This window comes from Hyperolius riggenbachi, chromosome 1 (assembly GCF_040937935.1).
Source record: "Hyperolius riggenbachi isolate aHypRig1 chromosome 1, aHypRig1.pri, whole genome shotgun sequence".
Lineage (NCBI taxonomy): Eukaryota > Metazoa > Chordata > Amphibia > Anura > Hyperoliidae > Hyperolius > Hyperolius riggenbachi.
The window spans coordinates 331,976,102-332,002,007 of NC_090646.1; the positions used below are offsets into that span (position 1 = coordinate 331,976,102).

Sequence of the window (25,906 nt, forward strand, 5' to 3'; positions counted from 1 at the left end):
ATGTTAAAAGTAATAAATACGTAAAGATATTTATGCAATGCTATGCACTCACTAACCCTGTGTAAAACATGATAACCTGTATCTTGGTGGAGGGCTGCTTTCACTTCACTGCTGGGAGATTGTGAGCTCTGATTATATTATATTGCTGTTGTTTGTAAAGTGTGTGTGTTGCTGCTTTGATATCTGGGGCTTGTGCATAGCGATTCATCAGATATCTAACAGCAAGTGCTTGTTTTAAAAGTACAATTTTTTTTTCTCTGTTTGCAGCAGGCTGTCAATCAGCTAGGGGGAGGGATTAGCTGTAACACGAGGTATTTGGACAGCTTCAGGTCTCAGTACTGAGCTTGCTCAGTCTGTGGCTTGCTCACTAAGTGGCTTCGACACAAGTGGCATAGGCGTTAAAAAACAGGCGTTGAACACAGGCACAAAGAGAGAAGGGAGAGGAAACAGGTAAGGACTAAAAAAAAAAAAAAAAAAAAACCTTCAACCAATATTGCGGTTTTTTTGCATTGGTTAGAATGTGCTAACACGTTGTGGTGTAGTCTTTAAGTTTTGAGGACTCCACCCCAGCTTCACTCACTCCCCCTCCCCTCCTCCCCCTCCTCCCCCCCACCCCAACTTTACTCACTCCCCCTCCTCCACCCCTCCCCCTCTTCCACCCCAGCTACACTTACTCCCGAACGTCACTCACTCTCCCGTTTCATCTTTTACCACCATAGTTTACTTTAAATAAATTTTCCCCACACAATAGTCATCATGTTGGACAATGCAGTACAGTGTACATCCTGCAGCATGTATGCATGCCTTGATCAGCGGATTGAGGGTGTTTACTGTTGCCCTGGATGTGTGCGTGTTGCTCGGTTAGAGGCGGAAGTCGCAGAGCTAAATAAGCATCTCGCAACACTGAGACGCATACACAACATGGAGATGAGCTTGGATCTCACGATCCAGACACTTGATGGAACCCTTGAAGATGAGGTGGGTGGAGTAAAGCCGGAGCAAGAAGCAGAGGTAGCCGCTAGTTGGGTCACAGTTAGAAGGGGTAGGGGAAAAAGTGGCAGGGAGGCTAGTCCCGAGTTGTCCCTCACTAATAAGTATGCTTGTTTGCGTAATATTGGTGAGGACGACTCTGGAGTAGCAATGCTGCAGCAGGATGTGCTCCTTAGCAACCAAGGGGCAGACTGCTGTAACGAGAAAGGGAATAGGAGTGCAGCTAAGGCTAGACAGGTACTGGTGGTAGGGGATTCAATTATTAGGCGCACAGACAGGGTAATCTGTCGAAGAAACCGTGAATGCCGTACAGTCTGTTGCCTCCCGGGTGCTCGGGTTCGGCATATAGCGGAAAGAATTGACAGATTATTGGGTGGGGCTGGGGAAGACCCGGCTGTCATGGTACACATTGGCACCAATGACAAAGTTAGTGGGAGATGGAAGGTCCTCAAAAATGATTTTCAGGTACTTGGAGATAAACTTAAAGCAAGGACCTCCAAGGTGGTGTTCTCTGAAATACTGCCAGTGCCACGTGCTACATCTGAGAGACAGAGGGAGCTTAGGGAGTTAAATAAGTGGCTGAGAAATTGGTGTAGGAAGGAAGGGTTTGGGTTCCTGGAGAACTGGGCAGACTTTGCAGTCGGCTACAGGTTCTACAGCAGGGACGGGCTGCACCTTAATGGGGAGGGTGCAGCTGCATTGGGGGAGAAGATGGCTAAACGGTTGGAGGAGATTTTAAACTAGGATCTGGGGGGAGGCGGGAGGATAAAGTCTCAACATATAGACAAGATAAGGTAAAAAGACAGTGGGAGCCTAACATTATGGGGGGAGGAGAGGGGGGTGGGGACAGTGTAAAGATTAAGGAGGTTGGTAAAACTTCAAGTAGCCCATTTCAGGTAAACAAAATTGGTAAATGTGGTGGTAAAAATATAAAGTGCATGATAACCAATGCTCGGAGCCTTGCAAATAAAATAGATGAACTAGAGTTCATTCTGAATGACAAAGGCTATGACATTGTGGGAATAACCGAGACATGGATGGATGAAAGTCATGACTGGATAGCCAATTTAAAAGGATACAATGTGTTCAGGAGGGATAGAACAGGGAAAAAAGGTGGAGGGGTTTGTCTCTTTGTTAAGAATTCTTTTACAGCTGTCCTCAACGATGAGATGGAGGAAGATTGCGAAGATGTGGAGTCCGTTTGGGTAAATATTCATGGTGGAAATAAAAGTTGCCAATTGCTTATTGGGGTATGCTACAGACCACCTCATATTAATGAAGCTGCAGAACTGCAATTACTACAGCAAATTGAAAAAGCGGCAAGTAAAAATGAGGTCATAGTTATGGGCGACTTCAACTTTCCAGACATTGACTGGGGTATTGAGGCTACCCATTCTGGTAAAAGCAGCAGATTTCTGGCAGCACTACAGGACAATTACTTGACTCAAATGGTAACGGAACCAACTAGGGGGAATGCGTTACTGGATCTGATCATTTCTAATAGACCAGATAATGTATCAAATGTGCAGGTTCAAGAACATTTGGGAAATAGTGATCACAACATGATAACGTTTGATCTGGTGACTGATAGGCCACGGGGCAGCGGGACCACTAAAACTATGAATTTTAGAAAAGCAAAGTTCAATCAAATTAGGCAGGCACTAAGTTTGGTGAACTGGGATAATGTACTACAAGGGGAGGACACTGAAGGGAAATGGCAAGCTTTTAAACGTATTCTCAATCAATATTGTAGTATGTATATCCCATATGGAAACAAAATGTCTAGGAATAAAAAAAGGCCTCTATGGATGAATAGAAAGGTTAGAGATAAAATGAAGAGGAAAAAGAATGCCTATAAGGTCCTAAAACAGGAGGGGTCCGAGGCTGCACTCAGCAATTACAAGGAGTGCAATAAAAATTGTAAAAAAGAAATTAGGCTAGCAAAGATCGAAGCTGAAAATCAAATCGCTAGGGATATCAAATCTAACCCAAAAAAGTTTTACAAGTACATCAACTCTAAAAAAAGAAAGGTTGACTGTATAGGACTCCTAAAGGATGAAGGTGGAAACTCAATGGTGGATGACCAAGGTAAGGCAGAGTTATTAAATGCTTTCTTTGCTTCTGTCTTTACAAAGGAAACAGCACTGTTGCAAATTACAGAGGCGGAAGAGTCTCAATCTTCTAACTGTAATATTAAATACTTAACGCAGGAAGAAGTAAAGGCAAGACTAAATAAATTAAAAATAGACAAGGCACCTGGCCCGGATGGCATGCATCCTCGGGTCCTAAGGGAATTAAGTTCAGTTATAGATAAACCCCTTTATCTTATCTTTTGTGACTCTCTTGCAACTGGCAGAGTCCCAGTGGATTGGCGTACAGCCCACGTTTTCCCATTATTTAAGAAGGGCAAAAAATCAGATCCAGGAAATTATAGACCTGTAAGCTTAACATCAGTTGTATGCAAACTATTTGAGGGGTTACTAAGAGATACTATACATGACTTCATAGTAGAAAATAATCTTATTTCTCAGCATCAACATGGGTTTACTAAAGACAGGTCCTGTTTGACTAACATGCTCAGCTTTTATGAGGTAGTGAATGCTAATATGGATATTGGGAATGCTGTAGATGTGATATACTTAGACTTTGCTAAGGCCTTCGACACTGTTCCCCACAAAAGTCTGGTGCAAAAGATGAGGATGCAAGGACTGGGGAAGAGTCTGTGTGCTTGGATAGGGAACTGGCTAATGGACAGAAAACAAAGAGTTGTGGTCAATGGATCATACTCAAAATGGGAGACTGTTAGCAGTGGGGTCCCACAGGGGTCTGTACTGGGTCCAGTGCTCTTCAATTTATTTATTAATGACCTAGTGGATACAGTAGTGAGCAATGTTGCTATTTTTGCAGATGATACAAAATTGTGCAGAATCATCAACTCTAAGGAAGATAGTGTTATATTGCAACAGGATCTGGATAGGATGGCTATATGGGCACATACATGGCAGATGAAATTCAATGTTGACAAATGTAAAGTCATGCATTTTGGTCGTACCAATGGTCTAACACCATACAAAATAAATGGGATACAGTTGGGGACATCAAACTTGGAGAAGGACTTAGGAGTACTCATCGACAACAAGTTAAATAATCGTACTCAATGCCAAGCCGCTGCAGCTAAAGCTAACAAAATTTTGGGATGCATTAAAAGGGAAATAAAAACTCGAGATGCTAGCATAATATTGCCCCTGTTTAACTCTCTAGTAAGGCCACATCTGGAATATGGAATTCAGTTCTGGGCACCACATTACAAAAAAGATATTGCAGTTTTAGAGCAGGTGCAGAGACGAGCAACAAAATTGATACGTGGGATGGAAGGTCTCACTTACCAAGAAAGGTTAGATAAACTGGGTTTATTTAGTCTAGAGAAAAGACGCCTTAGAGGAGATCTAATTAACATGTATAAATACATCAGAGGGCAATATAATAGCTTGGCGGATGAGCTTTTTGTCCCTAGGCCTTCTCAAAGGACTAGAGGACATGATCTGCGCATGGAGGAAAAACGTTTTAGCCATTTATTTAGGAAAGGGTTCTTTACAGTAAGAGTGATTAAGATGTGGAATGCATTGCCACAGGAAGTCGTTATGGCAAACTCTATACCTGCATTTAAAGGGGGCTTAGATGCTTTCCTTGCGTTGAATGACATCCATGGCTACAATTACTAGGTAATGCCAATGATGTTGATCCAGGGATTTTATCTGATTGCCATCTGGAGTCGGGAAGGAATTTTTACCTTGTAAGGGTTTTTTCGCCTTCCTCTGGATCAACAGGGATATGTGAGGGAGCAGGCTGGAGTTGTACTTTGTACTGGTTGAACTCGATGGACGTATGTCTTTTTTCAACCAAAGTAACTATGTAACTATGTAATCAGTGATGAAAATGTATCGGAAGTAAAGAAGTGAATGACAGAAATATATGGGTGTGATAACTTTCTTCAGTCAGTAAGAGCAATAGAGCAGATCACTCCAATGTGATTAAAACTTAAAATAAATATATGATATAATGAATTGGTTGTGCACTATTGCTAGAAGATTAGCAGCAAAGAAAATATTCTCATATTTTTATTTTCAGGTATATAGTGTTTTTTCTAAACATTGCATCATTCTATAATATGCGCAGATTACACAACCCTCAGCATTCAAAATGATTCTTTCAGAGCAGTCTGAACTAATGACCTCTCCTCTGGGAGAGAAAAAGAAAATTGTTCACTAAGGCTTCTTGCACACCAAGACGTTGTGTTAGGTGCCACGTTAAGGTCGCATAACGTGCACCTAACACAACGTATGGTGCTGCAAAAGCCGACGGTAGAGTGAGCCGCGTTCGGCGGCTCGATTCCTATAATGTCTCCCAGAGTGGCGCTGATTGGCCAGCGGGACCACGTGATGCGGAGCGAGACACTCCGCATCACGTGGTCCCGCCGGCCAATCAGCTACCGCCAGTGCAGTGAATATTAAGTAGCCATGTGCGCGGCTACTGTAGCTGGCTCTCCCCGCCTCCTCTCCGCCCCCCACTGCGCATGTGCAAACAGTCTAACGCGGCTATAGCCGCTCCAACGCCGTAGCATGCTGCACTTTGCACCGAACGTGCAGCGTTACATGTAACGCAACGTGGGCTGTGTGAACAGCCCACTTGTGTTACATTGCTGTGCGTTGGGGGAGCGTTACAGGCGCACTAACGTGCGCCTGTAACGTCTTGGTGTGTAAGCAGCCTAACAGTTGAGATAATAAAAAAAGTCAGAAGACAGCCCTCTCCACCACTTTGAAAGTCGTGGAGCTCAATGGCTTTTTTGCATAGAGATAACTGGAGTTTCTTAACTCTTCCTGTACTGGAAACAATTAGACTGATGTATCTGATCTTAATGTTTTATTTATTAGCTGTACTACACATAGAAATCATATCATCATAATTTTTTTTTCGCTTCAGTGTCTAACCTTTAATCTTTATAGCCACATAAAATACAAATATTGATAAAGCACACAAGATGACATATACAGTACTTAACTATACATATCACTGCATCAAGAGGTAATGAATTTGCATTATTTTCTTTGGTAAAGAATACTTTACATACTGGTTTTTAAGTTTTGATTAGGGAAACTTCTGCTCACTTCCTGTCCCAAGGACAAGGACACTGAAAATCGAAAATAGGTGAAATATGTCCAAAAGGAATGCAGACAGTAGATTAAAAAAAAATACTTTAATAGTGTGGAGAAAAATTTACAGGAGGGGCAGGGAATTTAAACCCTGCATTCTCACTGTTTGGATGCTGTCACAGCCACAGCTTTCCACCACCGTTCCCCCTTCCCTTCCAAGTCGTTCCCCTTTTGGATTCTCTTTGGCCCAGGATCCCCTCCTGGATTTCCCCTGGTGGCTTTCCCTATTGCTACACATTGCCTGCATGTCTGCAATCCTGATTATACCTAATCCAGGATCCCTGTCAGTCAGCATTATCCATCCCTGATCCCTGCCTGGCTGATCCCTTCTAGGGATCTCCTCATTAGTTCCGTGCCTATCACCTCCCTGTCCGCTGAACTCCCGGGATTTCCCCCAGCCTGCCAGTTCCCCTCCTGGGAACTCTCCAGTCATCCGAAGCCATCCTGGGCATTCCCCCTGCCTGCCAGTCCCTCTGCTAGGAACTTTCCACTCATCTGCAGCATTGCTAGGTTTCCTCTGCCTGCTACTTCCCCTCTGGGAACTCCCTCCAGTCACAGCAGTATTCCAGGGTTTCCCATTAGCCTGGCTGTTCCCCTCCCAGGATTCCCCCTGCGTCCAGCAGTCAGCTGCCTTCCCAGGTGTATCCTCCTGTCTGTACCCATTCTGGGATTCCTATAGGTTAGGCCTTCCTGCCCAGCAAGCCTGTCCTGGCCCTATAGCTCAACGGTCTGCTCAAAACCCCTCCTATCCTGTCAGGTACCCTCTCTGTTCTTCCCATCACTGGTGCAGTACAGGGCAGCAAAGTAGTCAGTCACCCACTAGGGGTGACGGCCCATCATTCCTTGTGGAGTGCGCTGGTGAAAACCCGTGCTTGCTTAGACCCCACGCCCTGGGGCTGCTCGCCCCTTGATAGTAGTGGCGGGATCAATAGAATCCCGATGATTCACAAGAACCCTGACACTGGTCAATGTAGACATTTCAGTTAGGAATGTGAAGGGTGCTTGTCAAAGAGAATCGCCTGCAGAATCGAGCGGGGAATCGATCGAGGGGAAGGAAAAAAAAAATTAAAAAAATAATATTGGAGCCGTGTATGTATGATCAGTTCAAAAGTTAACACCTGTGGGGATGGTTAGGAGGTCATAGTTTTGTAGAATATGCTTTGAGGAATTCTGTATAAGTGATACATGTGCCAACTATTAGAATATGGCCTGTTACACATGTAATTACACTTCAGTGAATGAAAAGTTAGTTTTGTGAAATGTCAGTGTGATGACTGAAAAAGGTTTACCTTCTTTCCGGTCTTGGTCATCCACGAAAGACCCATTTGATTGGCCAGCACTGCTGCAGTTACAGTGGTTCCATTGTTTCCACCCCAGCCAACCAGCATAACTCCAAGTTTGGGTACTTTTCTCACTGTCCTGAAAGTGAACTTGGTGGAACATGGTTTAACCTTTGGGGCCAGAGGAAAAAAAAGAAAAAAAAAAAAAAAAGTCATTCAGCAATGTATCACTTTGTCTAACAAATTAAATTTCAAGGTAAATACATCCTTAATTTGTATTGCGCATTTTTCTGCATATTTACAAATCTTAGAAACACTTCACAAGTACTCATCATATAAGAATCCAGCAGACTTCTTCACCCGCTATAGGCTAGAAAGCTGACAATGCTCAACTTTTTTTTTTTTTATTATTCAATGAACAATATCAGAAACAACCGATTTTGTTCAATGAACAATATCACTGAATCTGGTTTGTACTTTTCCCCACTACTGATGGCACTAAGGGCTCTTTCACACTAGGAGCTGATCCGAGCGTTTTGATGGATTGCTCCTAGTTTGCGTTTAGAAAGGTATTGAAAGTCTATTTGACTTTCATGTTAACTTTCACATTAGATGAAGCGTTCCAGAGCGTTATGTTACAACGCATCTGGAAGCTCCGTAACGTCCATAGTTATTTGGGTTGAAAAAAAGACTTACGTCCATAGAGTTCAACCAGACATAGAGTTCAAGCAGTCCAGCTGCGGCGTTTTCCCGTTGGGTAAATCAGAACTCCCGCTGCTAATCAGCATCCCACCGCAACTTCCCAATGTCATGCCGCAGGCCATTAACGCAGGCAGGAAATCGGCTCCTGCACGCGTTTGGTAATGTAAAAGACCCCTTAGGCTCCTTGCCCACTAGGTGCTGTGCCGTCCGTTCTGCCGAACCGCACACAGGATATGACAAATGAGGTAACATAAAAGTCTATTGACTTTCATGTTACCGTTCACATTAGTTAAAGAGTTACAGAGCGTTATGTTGTAACGCCATCGGGAAAATTTAGTCGCATGACCCCAGCGTTTTACCATCAGATGAATTAGAACTAGTGCTGCTGACAAGCGTTGAAGTGCAACTGCTCAACATCATGCCGTGCGTTGTAACATGTGCACGAAATCGGATGAGTTAGCTAGTGGGAAAAGGCCCTCAGACAGTGTAGCAGTCCTCACAGCTCAGTGAGCTGGGAGTTATATTCAGAGGTTAATTGCAGACTTTTCTTACCACCTTGCTCTATTCTGATGCAAGCACAGAATCTCTAGCCAGGTCACTGATTAATATGCACCACATGATGCAGACAACCCAAAAGTGGGGAGCACAATTTCAGCCATTCCAGTGGCAATCACATTATGCAGGGCAATCTTTCAGCCTTGTCCAGAGAAACGCAGCAGAAAGCAGCACAAAAAATAACAATTTTATGGCCTTTGATAAAAATAACCCCAAAGGTCTTAATCACACATCTGAACTTTACAGATGTGGTTATAAGCAAGTTATCATAATTCATATGCATCCTACACATAGTAAAGCAAATTTAAAGTGAAAATAAACCGATAGTCTAACTCCCAAATCAGGACTTTCCTGGAATTTCATGGACATATTTTGTATATAAAGGTTTCAGATCCTTTCACACTAAATACAGTCTGTTGTGGTACTATTGTTCTACAATCGTAGTGCAATGGTCCCGAAAGGTCACACCACACATTACCGCTGCAGTGTGACCATACAGTGAGTCATACTATACAATGAGAGTATGTCTCACTTCTGGGTGAAACACACACAATGCACAAATACTCCATCATCCGGACAGCACCCACCACTCTGCGATCAAATGTGATAGCCCTATAGGGCTATCACTACTTCTGTAACGGGATGCGGTGTATAAGTGCGACACAAGGCAAGGAATGTGGTAAGTGTGAAAGGACCCTTAAACCCACATGCAAATGTTTGACTGACTGGTATATGAAGGCAGTTTTTTTAAATGACAACTGTAATGAGAGGCATGTGAAGGCTACCATATTTATTTCCTTTTTAAGCAATACCAGTTCCCTGTCAACCCTGCTGATCCATTTGGCTTCAGTAGTGTCTGAATAACACCAGAAACCAGCATGAGGCTAATCTTGTCAGATCTGACAATAATGTCAGAAACATCTGATCTGCTGCATGCTTGTTCAGGGTCTATGGCTAAAAGTATTAGAGACAGAGGATCAGCAGGCTACCCAGGTAACTGGTATTGCTTAAAAAGGAAAGTAGTATGTCAGCCTCCATATACTTCTCACTACAGTTATCCTTTAATGTTATCCAACTCCTATACAGACTAGGGTTGCAACGGTATGAAATTCCAAGGTATGATAGTCGTTTAATACCACGGTATTATACAATTATTTGGTTCCAGGCCCCGCCCTTAAATTAAATAATGCCCCCCCCACACACACCGCAGTGTGGGGTGTCCCACTCCCTCTGCACACATATGATTAAGCCACCAGGAGATTTGGGGCACTAGGTAAACCGGCTCACCCTGCTCCTGCAATTTAATGAGCTTAGCTAGCTGCGCATGCGGTGGCAGTCAGCTGACACGGGCAGAGATCAAGTTTGCGGTTGTGCTGCTCAGTCACAGAGAGGGCATTAGAAAGACAATTTGCCTCTAAATACATGCAGGGCAGCAGGGAGCATTTCTCTTTTTTTATTCTCTCCTCACGAAGGGCTGGTGCACACCGGGCGGCTTTTTGGGCGTTTTCAGATCCGCTTGCGGCTGCGGATCTGCTTGTTCAATGTATCTCAATGGGGTGGTGCACACCAGAGCGGGAGGCGTTTTGCGGAAACGAAAAATGCCTGGGTGAGGCATTTTTTGGATTTCGGATGCGTTTCTGCCTCAATGTTAAGTATAGGAAAAACGCAAACCGCTCTGAAAAACGGCACTTCAGAGCGGTTTTGCAGGCGTTTTTGTTACAGAAGCTGTTCAGTAACAGCTTTACTGTAACAATATATGAAATCTACTATACTGAAAACCGCAGCAGCAATCCGCAAAACGCTAGCAAAACGCCATAGAAAAATAAAAAAAAGCGTTTAAAAATCTGCTAGCGTTTTGCGGATCTGCTAGCGGGTTTTGGTGTGCACCAGCCCTTAGTCAGGTCACAGGTGGTGACACAGGGAGGAGATCAAATTACAACGTGTGCTGCTGGTCCAGCTGTGTGAGGTAGAATATTAGATAGGCTAAACTCTCTCTATACATACAGGTAGGGCGCAGTTCTCGGTTTTCCTTCAATCTGTCCCATGCAAGAGTTCAGGTGGTCCACTTTAAAATTGCAGGTGGCTGGTGCAGTGGTGTGGCCCCCTCAGCTGTGCCTCAGGCAGGCAGGTAGGCCTTCAGTGTAATTGTGTCAGACTCCTCAGTGGGGGAACTTAGAGGTCGCTGAGTGGGGGTTGGATATACTAACCTTATGGCATGACGATGGTGCTTGCTTTCTGCCTCCTAATCCGCAGCATATATTGGCATCCCTGCCTCTGCTTTCCCCTTGTACTCCTCTCTGCCCCCCTCCAGGTCCGTTATTGTTAACATGGCAGCGGCGCTCATGCTTCTTCTTGATCTGACTTGGAGGATTGTAATGTGCGTGCTTACCGCCGGGAACGAGCATCCCTGATAACACGACACACCACTACGTTTGCGCTCCAGCCGCGGCCAGGAGCGCTCTGTGTATGCGCTCGAGCCGCATCTTCTCAGGACGTGCGTCACTATCTGGCACCTGCTCAGACTGTTGGCAAGCCGCCGCGGCTTGCATCTGTAATAGAGGGGGACAGAGAGCCGGGAGCAAGGCAGGGGGGGGAAGCGCAAAACCAGTATTTTGAAAATGTGCATGGTACGATTACCATGCACATTAAAACCGTGGTATACCGTGGCAAACCCTAATACAGACCAATCTTGGATACAACTTGTCCTTTGTAAAACATGATGTGCAAGGCATTCATAATGCATAACCTCAGATCAGTGAATAAATAGGTAGATCTTTCCCTGTCCCGAAAAGCCAGTTGTGCATCAAGACATGTTGGTTTATAGCATGCCTATTCATTTTACAGGGCCTCAACCCAATTTGCAGACAGCTTTTTCAAACTTTTTTTACCTTTGTCCGTATAAGATAAGGACTGACAGGACTCCCTGATATTCATTCCACGTAGAAGAGGAATCACTTCCATTAAGGATGCAGGCTTTACATACAACACTGTAACAGTTGACATCAGTACCTATGCAGTCCAAACATGGCCCATTTTAGTCCATAACTTGCACTGAAGACTAAAACAAGACTTAAACAGCTGTCTATAAGGTGGATTATATGGCTAATTAGATACTCAACCAATGACAAGATATATATATATATACTGTAAAGCGCTGCGTAATATGTCGGCGCTATATAAATACTAAATAATAATAATAATAATAATAATAATAATAATGTAAGGGTTTTTCGCCTTTCTCTGGATCAAACAGGGATATGTGAGGGAGCAGGCTGGTGTTTTACTTTGTTCTCTGGTTGAACTCGATGGACGTATGTCTTTTTTCAACCCAAATAACTATGTAACTATGTAGAGGGAAGGGTCTGGATCTTATGGGGCCTTCTCGGTCATATCTCCATGACCTCCTGAAAGGTTGTAATAATGTGCTGCTTAAATCACCCCGATATTAAAATATATACAGCACATCACAATTTCTTAAAAATGACATCATTGCTTCAACTAGTCAGCAGCACATTCCTCCAGACAGTGCTTTACAGATACATTAATAATTAACACTCTAGAAGTTCCAGGCACCTGAATACAAAACCTGTATTTCAATACCCAGTTGGTATATTACCATACAAGCCACTGTGACAGAGATCTGAAGACTCAGACCTATTCATGCATTGTTGTTAAAAAACCTGGTCTATTGAGAAATTAACACATGTAACAAAGTCTACCTCTGCCAGTTGTTTACAGAATAACAAATCCTATTGTCTCTGCTGTCTGTACCATGTCTATGCTATTGTTTCAAATATTTTCTATGTGCACTCCGGTCTAATCTGGTTTTTCCCCAACATCAGTGGGTATATAAGATTGACCTGTAAATAAAGATTTCAGATGCTGTTCCACCAATTTAAGTGTTTGTGGTTCTGTATCTCCCAGCTGGAAGAGAGGGTATTCACTTGGATTGGGGGAGAACTTTAACCTGGGTTGCAGATTATTCTGCTAAGTCATCTTGTAGCTGCCTCCGCTGAAATTGAGCTAACAGTTTGGTGTCGAGAAGTTGGATCCGCCATATACAGTATCGGGTGAGTAATTCTATTTTTTGATTACCACCCTATACTGTCAGAGCGGATTAATAGAACCCGGAGGGAAAGTGCTTCTGTAGCGCCTCTCCCAGGAATCTGATATTCCTAAAGTAAATAGCGGGTCTGATGCCCCAATTAAGAAAGCAGTACTGTGTGTCTAAGTGAATATTCTCTCTAAACCTTGTATATTGTTGTATAGTCGCTTAAGTGAATTTTAGTTATATAAGATTGCATGTTACTGTATAGATTTGTGTAGATTGTATGTGAGGTTAAGCTGAGATTGAAGGTATAAACTTGTCCACAGAGGATAGTTAAAATTCAAACCATAAATCGGGTGTAGATAAACCTGATTAGAAACTATAGAAGAATCACATAAGCTGGAGACCAGGTTTGCCAGTAAAGTCTAATACTGACGTCACCATCCCTAGATAAACCTTCAAACTCAGCTAATCTCACTCTATTTTTTTTTAGCTTAGCATAATGGGAAAGTCTCAAAGGTAAGGGGACTCCCAAGGGTTATTTTTGATTTATGATGTATTATATTCTGTGATGCTGTTTAATGCGGATATATAGATTTGTAAGTTTTAGAAAGAATCATGTTCCACAATTTGCTTTGAATCTTATTTCTGACTAACTCTATTTAGGAGTTTCATTTTTTTTTTCTCGGAGACACTCAGCAGTTGCAGGTGTCTCTCTGGACCAGGACATTTTGAATGGGCATTGCGGCCGCAGGATAACTTTTTTTATCAGTCCCTCCAAAATGTTCTGGCCTGGCTACTAGTTGTTTCTGAGCCTTTTCTTCTAATTACTATAAATGTGTTTGTCTATCTCCTCTCACTGTAGTTTCTGTGGAACTGTGATTTAAATTGCTTGTGTATGACTGGTTGCACTTTTTCAGCTAGGTTGTACTTTAAATATGCATCTCTGGACATCTGCTCAGAGTTGTTGCAGGTTTCTACCCCCTCCCTCCATGTATTGGGAGAGACTTGTGTTAATGCTTTTGTTTTTTCTCTTTCCTCTTCCCTGAAAAGACTGGGGGCAATGAGGAGAGTGTCAGGAAACAGAAACAAAAGAAGATCCCAGCTATTTGTTGTTTGTCTGTTTGTGTATGTGTCTGTGCACAGAGAGTATCCAAATATTTTTTTTAGAGTTAGGAATAAACCTCTTAATTTAATTGATCGTTTTTTCTACAGTCAGAAAAGTCAAAAGCTAAATTATTGTTGGAGTCTAAGGTATGCGGACTGTGGTTATGTAAATGTGCATGTGTTGTCTTTCTTTGTCTACTATAGGAGAGGGTTTGTAAATTGTCTTGAGGCAAGGCAGGTGAGATTGAATGTGTAATTGGTTTTCACCTCATATAATGAATGACCCATGCACAAAGTTGCTGGCCATTGTGATGTTTTGAATTTAGTGTTTTGCAAAGGAAACAATTTATTTCGGGTGAACCAGATGTAACATGTCTTAAAATTTGTAATTTAAAGTTGGTTATAAAAAATTAACATACGGAAAGGCATGTTCCATCTGAAGTTTTTTGTTTTTCATGTGGGTTTTTTTTTTGTCAGGTATTTTTGCATATACCTGAGAATTCAAAGCACACAACAGTTTTGCTGTCAATGGGTGAATTAGGTTTGTAAATCTTCCAGTAGGAATTAAGTTGCTGTGAATGAAATGTAATCATTTTAACTTGAGCTTGCACTCATGCCGATATGAATGTAATGTAGAGATTGTGTCCAAAATCATATTGCTCAAATTACTAGAAGTTATGCTCATGCCAGGTTTTCTGTTCATATTGCCAAGAATAATGCAAACAATTGTGTGAATGTTTGGGTACGTGTATAATATGAATGGTGATGAGTCCCTTAAGCAAAGTGACATACTTATATTTTTTTCACTTGTAATTGTGTAAAATTCTAACAAATGCTTTTACAGCAATTTCTTTGTTGGTTTCTGGTCTGTCTCTGGTTACAATCTGAGGGGTGTGGGAAACAAACCCTGGTGTTGGTGCATTTGGGGAGGGTTTTGAACAGCAGACGTTGACCCCCTGTACCACCTACTGTGCACGGGGTGAGATGGGGGGCCAACTAAACCTGCAAGTGGCTGAATCACACAGCCTCATAACCCGGCCCACATCAGTGTTCTAACATGCCTGGAGAGGGTGGAGACAAATATGTCATGTAAAATACTTATTGGTTGATTTGATTGTAATTGTCTCCATATGTCTGTTTGTATTGATACTGTGCTGTATAAAGCAAGGTCAGAGAAATGTGTTTAAAGGAGTACTATCGATTGAAACGACTTTTTTTTTTAATACTGTATATTAGTGTACACATTACCACTAGTGCTAGGGGCACTTTATTTATTCACCCAGGTCTCTCTTTTGCTATCCCTGCTTAAAAATTCATTTCTCACACAGCTCATAGTAGTTTGGGTGACCCTGAGCTGCTTGGTTACTCTGTCACACAGCTCACAAATATATTTCACTGTGTCACTCACAGCATGCAGCAGACATGAGGAGAAATAGGCTGATCTGAGGTGGTAACAGGTAACCAAATGAGCTGGAATATTGCTGGAATATAACTAGCTATACCACGACTCTGTGTTTACACTCAGACTGGCTGCCTGCTTGAGGAGATTCACTCCAGGCTGCATCCACTTTACAAGCTGCTGAGAGGGGCAGACCACTGTCTACAATTAGCATTATTAGTATCTTTATCAGTCAAGAGAAGCAAAGATAATAAACACACATTGCTAGAATCTTTAACCCCTTACCACCATATCAACAAGATTCTTTCAGCAAGGTGATAATTAAACTAGAAACTGAGGAGTTGATAGCAACTCCCCTGTGCAGACATGGGCTTAGCCCTCTGGGAGCCCTAAGCATATAGATACATTTGTATCAAACACTGACGGCCAAAACTGACGGAGGATTTTACAGCTGAGAGGAACAGCTGTGTGAGGAATCAAATTGCTCCTAGTACTTGTCCTAATGTGTGCTACAACATACAGCATTTAAAAATAAATGCATACATCGATAGTATTCCTTTAAGTGTCAGAACTCTATAGTACTAGGATTTACAGACAGTATGATGTTAGTAAAAGAAATTTGAATAGAGAGAGTAACCTTTGTCAAAAATATTGTTACATAGCTACGCATGTGGTAAATAGGTTGCACACACCCACTAAGCTGTTTAACTTCTTATTACCATTGAGGACCTCTACATAACTGCTTTGATTGAGACTGAGCTATCAATTACTTGGCTCATGCAGTTTGACAAACCTTGAACTCTTGTCTGATTCATCTTTACTAATTTGCCTGCACAAGTGTTCTTTATTACCTGTTCACTTGGAGACCTGCCTGTGATATCACCTGATTATGGAATACTTTGGAGATCATCTGATATGATTCTCCTGCACTGATGCAGCCCTAGAAGGATGACCCTCTGCTGTAAGGATGAGCCCTTCCTGCACCTGCCCTCCTCCTGTGTTGGTGATGGCTGCTTCAAGCCTTTCTTTTGTGTCATCCTTTGGGAAGAACTCCGCCTCTGCTGTTGCAACTGTGAGGTTTCTCAACTGGGATGAGAAGTTGAGTCTGCCCTTCCCTGCCTTCTACAACCTGGCTGCAATTGCTACATCCTTGTTATAAATCTGTTTCCATTTCTTTTGTGGGTGCCCAATGCCATACAATGAAACTGCTAACAAAAAGGCACTGGGTGTAGCCACGGTGATTACACGGCCAGCTCTCAGCCGCCACTGTCTGTTTGCCCCGAGACAGTGAGAGCTTGGCAGAAAAACATCTGCATTCATCATGAGGGCTTGTGGTGATGAATTCACCGTCCTCCTTCACCCTTCGAATGAACAATATTCTACTCTGCAATAATGAACTGACATTTCCTGGACCCACTCGAGGATCATTTTTTTTCCAAAATGCATTAAGGAGTTCTAACCTTATGGGTGAGGTGTGGCTTTAGGCAACCTGTTACAGTTTACCACATTCAGTTTTCCATTAAGTTATGCAGGGCTAGATTAGGATGATATACTAGCAAAGCTAACTACTGTTAATTCATCGTGTAGTTGTGTAACCCTTTAAACTGTATATTGTATTTGTGTACCAATGACAACACTAACTCATTGATCTCTAACATACATAGAGCTGTGCATAGTATCTAAGTGATCCCGCCCTTTCCTTTAGAAAAGGTTGGGATCAAAGGTTGGGTTGAAAGGTTGTAATAATGTGCTGCTTAAATCACCCCGATATTAAAATATATACAGCACATCACAATTTCTTAAAAATGACATCATTGCTTCAACTAGTCAGCAGCACATTCCTCCAGACAGTGCTTTACAGATACATTAATAATTAACACTCTAGAAGTTCCAGGCACCTGAATACAAAACCTGTATTTCAATACCCAGTTGGTATATTACCATACAAGCCACTGTGACAGAGATCTGAAGACTCAGACCTATTCATGCATTGTTGTTAAAAAACCTGGTCTATTGAGAAATTAACACATGTAACAAAGTCTACCTCTGCCAGTTGTTTACAGAATAACAAATCCTATTGTCTCTGCTGTCTGTACCATGTCTATGCTATTGTTTCAAATATTTTCTATGTGCACTCCGGTCTAATCTGGTTTTTCCCCAACATCAGTGGGTATATAAGATTGACCTGTAAATAAAGATTTCAGATGCTGTTCCACCAATTTAAGTGTTTGTGGTTCTGTATCTCCCAGCTGGAAGAGAGGGTATTCACTTGGATTGGGGGAGAACTTTAACCTGGGTTGCAGATTATTCTGCTAAGTCATCTTGTAGCTGCCTCCGCTGAAATTGAGCTAACACCTCCCTCCATCACTGTACTCCCTGTTGAAGTTATTTGAACTGCAGGTCAAATACAGTGATGTGAAAAACGATTTGCCCCCTTCCTGATTTCTTATTCTTTTGCATGTTTGTCACACTTAAATGTTTCTGCTCATCAAAAACCGTTCACTATTAGTCAAAGATAACATAATTGAACACAAAATGCAGTTTTAAATGATGGTTTTTATTATTAAGCGAGGAAAAAAAAAAAAAAAAAAAAAAAAAAAAAAAAAAAAACTCAAAACCTACATGGCCCTGTTTGAAAAAGAAATTGCCCCCTGCACCTAATAACTGGTTGGGCCACCCTTAGCAGCAATAACTGCAATCAAGCATTTGCGATAACTTGCAACAAGTCTTTTACAGCGCTCTGGAGGAATTTTGGCCCACTCATCTTTGCAGAATTGTTGTAATTCAGCTTTATTTGAGGGTTTTCTAGCATGAACTGCCTTTTTAAGTTCATGCCACAACATCTCAATAGGATTCAGGTCAGGACTTTGACTAGGCCACTCCAAAGTCTTCATTTTGTTTTTCTTCAGCCATTCAGAGGTGGATTTGCTGGTGTGTTTTGGGTCATTGTCCTGCTGCAGCACCCAAGATCGCTTCAGCTTGAATTGACGAACAGAATTTTTTGGTAGACCGTGGAATTCATGGTTCCATCTATCACAACAAGCCTTCCAGGTCCTGAAGCAGCAAAACAACCTCAGACCATCACACTACCACCACCATATTTTACTGTTGGTATGATGTTCTTTTGCTGAAATGCTGTGTTACTTCTATGCCAGATGTAACGGGACACGCACCTTCCAAAAAGTTCAACTTTTGTCTCGTCGGTCCACAAGGTATTTTCCCAAAAGTCTTGGCAATCATTAAGATGTTTTTTTAGCAAAATTGAGACGAGCCTTAATGTTCCTTTTGCTTAAAAGCCGTTTGCGCCTTGTAAATCTGCCATGCAGACCGTTTTTGCCCAGTCTCTTATGGTGCAGTTGTGAACACTGACCTTAATTGAGGCAAGTGAGGCCTGCAGTTCTTTAGATGTTGTCCTGGGGTCTTTTGTGGCCTCTCGGATGAGTTTTCTCTGTGCTCTTGCGGCAATTTTGGTCGGCTGGCCACTCCTGGGAAGGTTCATCACTGTTCCATGTTTTTGCCATTTGTGGATAATGGCTCTCACTGTGGTTCGCTGGAGTCCTAAAGCTTTAGAAATGGCTTTATAACCTTTACCAGACTGATAGATCTCAATTACTTTTTTTCTCATTTGTCCCTGAATTTCTTTGGATCTTGGCATGATGTCTAGCTTTTGAGGTGCTTTTGGTCTACTTCTGTGTCAGATAGCTCCTATTTAAGTGATTTATTGATTGAAACAGGTGTGGCAGTAATCAGGCCAGGGGTGACTACAGAAATTGAACTCAGATGTGATAAACCACAGTTGTTATTTTTTAACAAGGCGGGCAATCACTTTTTCACACAGGGCCATGTAGATTTGGAGTTTTTTTCTCACTAAATAATAAATAATAAAAACCATCATTTAAAACTGCATTTTGTGTTCAATTATGTTATCTTTGACTAATAGTTAACGGTTTTTGATGAGCAGAAACATTTAAGTGTGACAAACATGCAAAAGAATAAGAAATCAGGAAGGGGGCAAATAGTTTTTCACATCACTGTAACTTTTTGGGACTCCTTGGAAGGGTTCAGAAGTATTTGTGTCCTCGTGCACTTCCAAACATGAGAAGATCCCTACTGAAGTCCAGCCTCATGCATGTGCAACACTAATGTGCACAAGTTTGGAAGCACTTGGGGACGAGAGTGCCCAGAAAGCCTATCCGAGGAATCCTGAAGGTGAAACATTTGAACAGGAGACAGCGGTGTAATGAGGGAACATAGCAAGGAGTGGGAAGTCTCTATGGAATCCAAAACCTTCCCTCTCCGTAGGCAAGTATCTTATTTTTTTTTCACTCATTTCAAGGATGCTTTGTCAGCTGTAAGTGTGCAATAAGCTTTAATAATCTTTAAGTGTGCAATAAGCTAGTAATTCTACAGGTCCTTCCAAAAAAAATTAGCATATTGTGATAAAGTTCATTATTTTCTGTAATGTACTGATAAACATTAGACTTTGATATATTTTAGATTCATTCCACACAACTGAAGTAGTTCAAGCCTTTTATTGTTTTAATATTGATGATTTTGGCATACAGCTCATGAAACCCAAAATTCCTATCTCAAAAAATTAGCATATCATGAAAAAGGTTCTCTAAACGAGCTATTAACCTAATCATCTGAATCAACTAATTAACTCTAAACACCTGCAAAAGATTCCTGAGGCTTTTTAAAAACTCCCAGCCTGGTTCATTACTCAAAACCGCAATCATGGGTTAGACTGCCACCTGACTGCTGTCCAGAAGGCCATCATTGACACCCTCAAGCAAGAGGGTAAGACACAGAAAGAAATTTCTGAATGAATAGGCTGTTACCAGAGTGCTGTATCAAGGCACCTCAGTGGGAAGTCTGTGGGAAGGAAAAAGTGTGGCAGAAAACGCTGCACAACGAGAAGAGGTGACCAGACCCTGAGGAAGATTGTGGAGAAGGACTGATTCCAGACCTTGGGGGACCTGCGGAAACAGTGGATTGAGTCTGGAGTAGAAACATCCAGAGCCACCGTGTACAGGAAATGGGCTACAGGTGCCGCATTCCCCAGGTCAAGCCACTTTTGAACCAGAAACAGCGGCAGAAGCGCCTGACCTGGGCTACAGAGAAGCAGCACTGGACTGTTGCTCAGTGGTCCAAAAGTACTTTTTTCGGATGAAAGCAACTTTTGCATGTCATTCGGAAATCAAGGTGCCAGAGTCTAGAGGAAGACTGGGGGAAAGGGAAATGCCTGAAGTCCAGTGTCAAGTACCCACAGTCAGTGATGGTCTGGGGTGCCATGTCAGCTGCTGGTGTTGGTCCACTGTGTTTTATCAAGGGCAGGGTCAATTGCTTGCTATCAGGAGATTTTGGAGCACCTCATGCTTCCATCTGCTGAAAAGCTTTATGGAGATGAAGATTTCATTTTTCAGCACGACCTGTCACCTGCTCACAGTGCCAAAACCACTGGTAAATGGTTTACTGACCATGGTATTACTGTGCTCAATTGGCCTGCCAACTCTCCTGACCTGAACCCCATAGAGAATATGTGGGATATTGTGAAGAGAAAGTTGAGAGACGCAAGACCCAACACTCTGGATGAGCTTAAGGCCACTATCGAAGCATCTTGGGCCTCCATAACACCTGAGCAGTGCCACAGGCTGATTGCCTCCATGCCACGCCTCATTAAAGCAGTCATTTCTGCAAAAGGATTCCCGACCAAGTATTGAGTGCATAACTGAACATAATTATTTGAAGGTTGACTCTTGTTTTAAAAACACTTTTCTTTTATTGGTCGGATGAAATATGCTAATTTTTTGAGATAGGAATTTTGGATTTTCATGAGCTGTATGCCTAAATCATTAATACTAACAATAAAAGGCTTGAACTACTTCAGTTGTGTGTAATGAATCTAAAATTTTTCAAAGTCTAATGTTTATCAGTACATTACAGAAAATAATGAACTTTATCACAATATGCTAATTTTTTGAGAATGACCTGTAGATGTACATTTAGCTTTTTAGGTACACGGTAGATACAGTGATTTGCATATTGATTCATCAACTTAAAGTGATGCATTACAGGAGTACTGTATTGGTAATTTGAATGCTTGCAAATGCCCTTTGCTTTAGGAAGGAAAAACTATACTAAGCTGAAAGATATGTTGAGAATTCCGGCACCCAAATGAACCGCCTAACCTTTACTGAAGAGTTATGCAAGTTTGATGACTCAATGTTTGTTTATAGAACAAGGCCACAGATCATACATAAGGTATGCTGTTAATAAAAAAAAAAAAAAAAGAAAAAAAAAAAAAAAGAAGAAGAAGAGCACACCCTTTAGCACCTGAGAAGCCTAGTGATGCAAAATAGTAAAATATGTAGCTGAAATAAGTAGTAGCAGTAGGGTATTGTACAGTGTTAGCCATCAGTAAAAGCTGAAATAAGGTTCTCATTACTCTACTTTTATAACCACGGGTATAAAGTCAAATGAACCAGCCCAAAAAAAAAAAAAAAAAAAAAAAAATTGTAAAGTTGGCCTTTTTGCATTGCCCTTACTACTTTACCGGTTCAATTGCCTGGTGCTAAGATTATGCAACCACATCCTCAAAATCTGTGCAAAGAAACATTTCCATTGCCAACCAGCACTGGTTCTGGACTTGCCCAGAGTTCCCATGTCTGTGTAAGTTACCAAATATCCAGAGGATCTCAATCTACTAGCTCTTAAGGCATCACCATGCTAATGTGGATATTGGGAATGCTGGAGATGTGATACACTTGGACTTTGCAAAGGCCTTTGAAACTGTTCCCCCCCCCAAAAGTCTGGTGCAAAAGTTGAGGATGCAAGGACTGGGGAAGAGTCTGTGTGCATGGATAGGGAACTGGCTAATGGACAGAAAACAAAGTTGTGGTCAATGGATCTTATTCAAAATGGGAGACTGTTAGCAGTGGGGTCCCACAGGGGTCTGTACTTGGTCCAGTGCTCTTCAATTTATTTATTAATGATCTAGTAGATGCAGTAGAAAGCAATGTTGCTATTTTTGCAGATGATACAAAATTGTGCAGAATCATCAACTCTCAGAAAGATGGTGACATATTGCAACAGGATCTGGATAGGATGGCTATATGGGCACATACATGGCAGATGAAATTCAATGTTGAAAAATGTAAAGTCATGCATTTTGGTCATACCAATGGTCTAGCACCATACAAAATAAATGAGATACAGTTGGGGACATCAAACTTGGAGAAGGACTTGGGAGTACTCATCGACAACCAGTTAAATAATCGTATTCAATGCCAAGCCGCTGCAGCTAAAGCTAATAAAATTTTGGGATGCATTAAAAGGGAAATAAAAAGATGCTAGCATAAATATTGCCCCTGTTTAACTCTAGTAAGGCCACATCTGGAATATGGAAGTTAGTTCTAGGCACAACATTACAGGAAAAATATAGCAGTTTTAGAGCAGGTGCAGGGACGGGCAACAAAATTGATTAGAGGGATGGGGAGGTCTCACTTACCAAGGTAGGTTAGATAAACTGGGTTTATTTAGTCAAGAAAAAAAAAAAAAAAAAAAAAAAAAAAAGGCCTACAGGGGATCTAATCACATGCCAATATAAAAGCTTGGAGGATGAGCCTTTTTGTCCCTAGGCCTTCTCAAAGGACTAGAGGACATGATCTGCGCATAGAGGAAAAACCATTTAGCCATTTAGGAAAGAGTTCTTTGCAGTTAGAGTGATTAAGATGTGAAATGCATTGCCACAGGAAGTAGTTATGGCAAATTCTATACCTGCATTTAGTTTCAAAAATGTTATTGAAATTTTAGATAACAATATAAATTATGGAATAAGGTTGCCCTTATAGGACCAAGATTACAATGATATGCTTGGAAGATAGGAACTAAATGAAAGTAAAAGAAGGTTGACATGGGAAAGAAGTGGGATTGCTGGGGACAGAATCAACAGATATAGAAGCAATCTTATGCTGGGGATACACGGTACGTTTCTGTACCGTGTATCGACCAGCTGATCTGGCCAGCTGATAATATTCAGCTGGGCCGATCAAGCTGCTCGACCCGCGCCCGCTGATAAGGACCACTGGCGCGGACGAGCGTGAATCGATCCGCGCGAACGAGCGGGGATGCGGCGGGGGTCGAGCCGCCGGATCGACCCATGTATGCCCAGCATTAGTCAAATACAGACATTCAAGATAGAGGCTTATATGCTTAATACTGAGGCTCTTAATTGTTGGGTTTCGGCCAGGGATAGCCATGGCTGCCAGGTTCTGATGAAAGGTAGAGTAGAGTCATTAGCAATTGCCAAGAGGCACTCATTGATTAGGAGATCATTTATAATTTCCTTGGTTTGGGCTAGAGAAAGAGTTGGTTGAAGCCATTGTCTGACTTAATGTATTCTGGCAGCCTTGGCTATGTGCTGAGCCAATCGATGTTGAGGATATTTCCAGCCTTTTGGTTTGTGGCCCAGTAGGAGGAGGAGCGGGTCAGTTGGTAGTGCCTTTTCAAGCACAGTTTATAAGGGCCGATACTTGGTCCCAGTAGTCGCGAGCAAATGAGCAAAACCACCATATGTGGGCCATGCAGCCAATTCGACCACAGTTTCGAAAACAGTATTTGGACCTGGATGGGTCAAAGTTATGGATTTTATTTGGAGTTTGGTAGGTACGGTGAAGTATTTTCATGTTGGTCTCAACGGGAGAATAATAGCTACTTCCTTTTGTGAGAGTCAGACAGCATTTTGACCATTGTTTTAAGGATAAAGTTACGCCCAAGTCTGATTCCCACTGTGCCATGGTGTTTAACATGGAGGGCTCTAAAGGCTGTGAGAATATTGAGTACAAGTAGGAGATTAGACCCCCCTCTAGTGGTGTATTTAGACACCAGAGTTCAAATATGGTCCTGGGAGGGGATCCTGACAGTGGCGCACGTAGAGATTTTATGTAATGGAAAATTTGGATAGGGGAGAAATATTCTGAAGGTGGGAAGGAAGTTTTCTCTTTAAATTGGTCCCAAGAAGGGCATTTATCATCTATAAGAAAATGATTGATTAGGAAGTAGCCATTATTCTTCCACCAGCGAAATGACTTGTGCTCCAAGCCGAGGTTGAAGTCTGGGTTCCCATATAATGGGTTTAGTTGTGGGAGGTCAGATTTCAGTCGTTTAGTAGTTTTAAGTTTATTCCAGAGTGTTAGGGAATGGACCGAGAATGGAGATGCAGATTTGTAGGATGAAGGAAGTTTTTTAGTTGCCCACATTGCGCTTGTAATATATCTGCATTTAAAGGAGGCTTAGATGCTTTCCTTGTGATGAAAGACATCCATGGCTACATTTACTAGGTAATGCACAGTGGTGTTGATCCAGGGATTTTATCTGATTGCCATCTGGAGTCGTGAAGGAATTTTTTTTCCCCTTTTGGGGCTCATTGGACCATGCCCTGTAAGGGTTTTTCGTCTTCCTCTGGATCAACAGGGATATGTGAGGGAGCAGGCTGGTGTTGTACTTTGTTTTCTGGTTGAACTCGATAGACTGTCTTTTTTCAACTCAAATAACTATGTAACTATATGTAACCAGAGAACAGATAAGCCAGTAGACTAAAGGTGGCCATACACTGGTCGATTTGCCATCAGATTCGACCAACAGACAGAGCCCTCTCTGATCGAATCTGATCAGAGGGGGATCGTATGGCTGCCTTTACTGCAATCAGATTGTGAATAGATTTCAGCATGAAACCGATTACAATCTGTGGTGGTGCTGGTGCTGCCTTCCCCCTCCCCCCCCCCCCCCCCCATACATTACCTGCTTGGGCCGGCTAGCGTCACTTCTTTCTGTCCAGGGAAGTTTAAACAGTAGAGGGCGCTCTACTGTTTAAACTTCCTGCCGGGACAGGAAGTGAAGCCAGCCGGACCGGAGTGCAACACCCAGCGGAGAAGACGACATCGGTGACAGCGGGGATACGTGCCGGCCGGAGCAGGTAATGTATTGCGGTCGTCAGGCATTCGAACGCCACTATCGATGCACTCCCGACCTGCCGGTGATCAAGAAAAATCTTCTGCACGGATGGCTCAACGGAAACGACTTTGGACGGAAATCGATCGTTCTGTCAGTGCAACGATTTCACAGCAGATTCGATCACAGTGATCAAATCTGCTGTATAACGGCGGGAAAAATCGTAGGTGTATGGGCCCCTTAACACATTAATTCCATCTACCCCTGTATAGAAAACCAGGCGCCACACAGGCCTTCCCTACTATCAGAGTGCAACTGTAATGATCCGCCCAGCTGTCTGCACAGGCAGACAACTGTTTGACCATTCCTCAAGTCTGAAGGCTGCGGGTCTCTGGAAAGGAGACCTGTCTTCACTTTGCAAGGTTCGGACTTACTCTGCTACTGAGGAATTTGCATACACTTGTCATGCAAATTGCCTAGCTGCCTCCTTTGAAAGAGAGTCTGAAGCGAGAATAAATCTATAGCGAGAATAAATCTCGCTTCAGACCCCATAGATAGCAGGGGCATGTGTGCCCCAGCTAAACCGCCGCTATCGTGCCGCTAAACGGGGGTCTCTTCACCCCCAAATCCCCCTCCGTGTAGCGCATCCCCTGTTCCTGGTTGG

The 25,906-nt window shown here is 42.4% G+C and overlaps 1 protein-coding gene across 1 annotated transcript in view; it reads right to left on the reverse strand.

Moving 5' to 3' along the window:
• The window catches only part of ISYNA1 (inositol-3-phosphate synthase 1), a 90,673-nt gene that overhangs the window by 48,482 nt on the left and 16,285 nt on the right, over positions 1-25,906 (reverse strand). Inside the window, exon 3 of the mRNA XM_068233900.1 lies at positions 7,490-7,651. Coding sequence (XP_068090001.1) covers positions 7,490-7,651 — 162 coding nt within the window. The remainder of the gene's footprint in view (positions 1-7,489; positions 7,652-25,906) is intronic.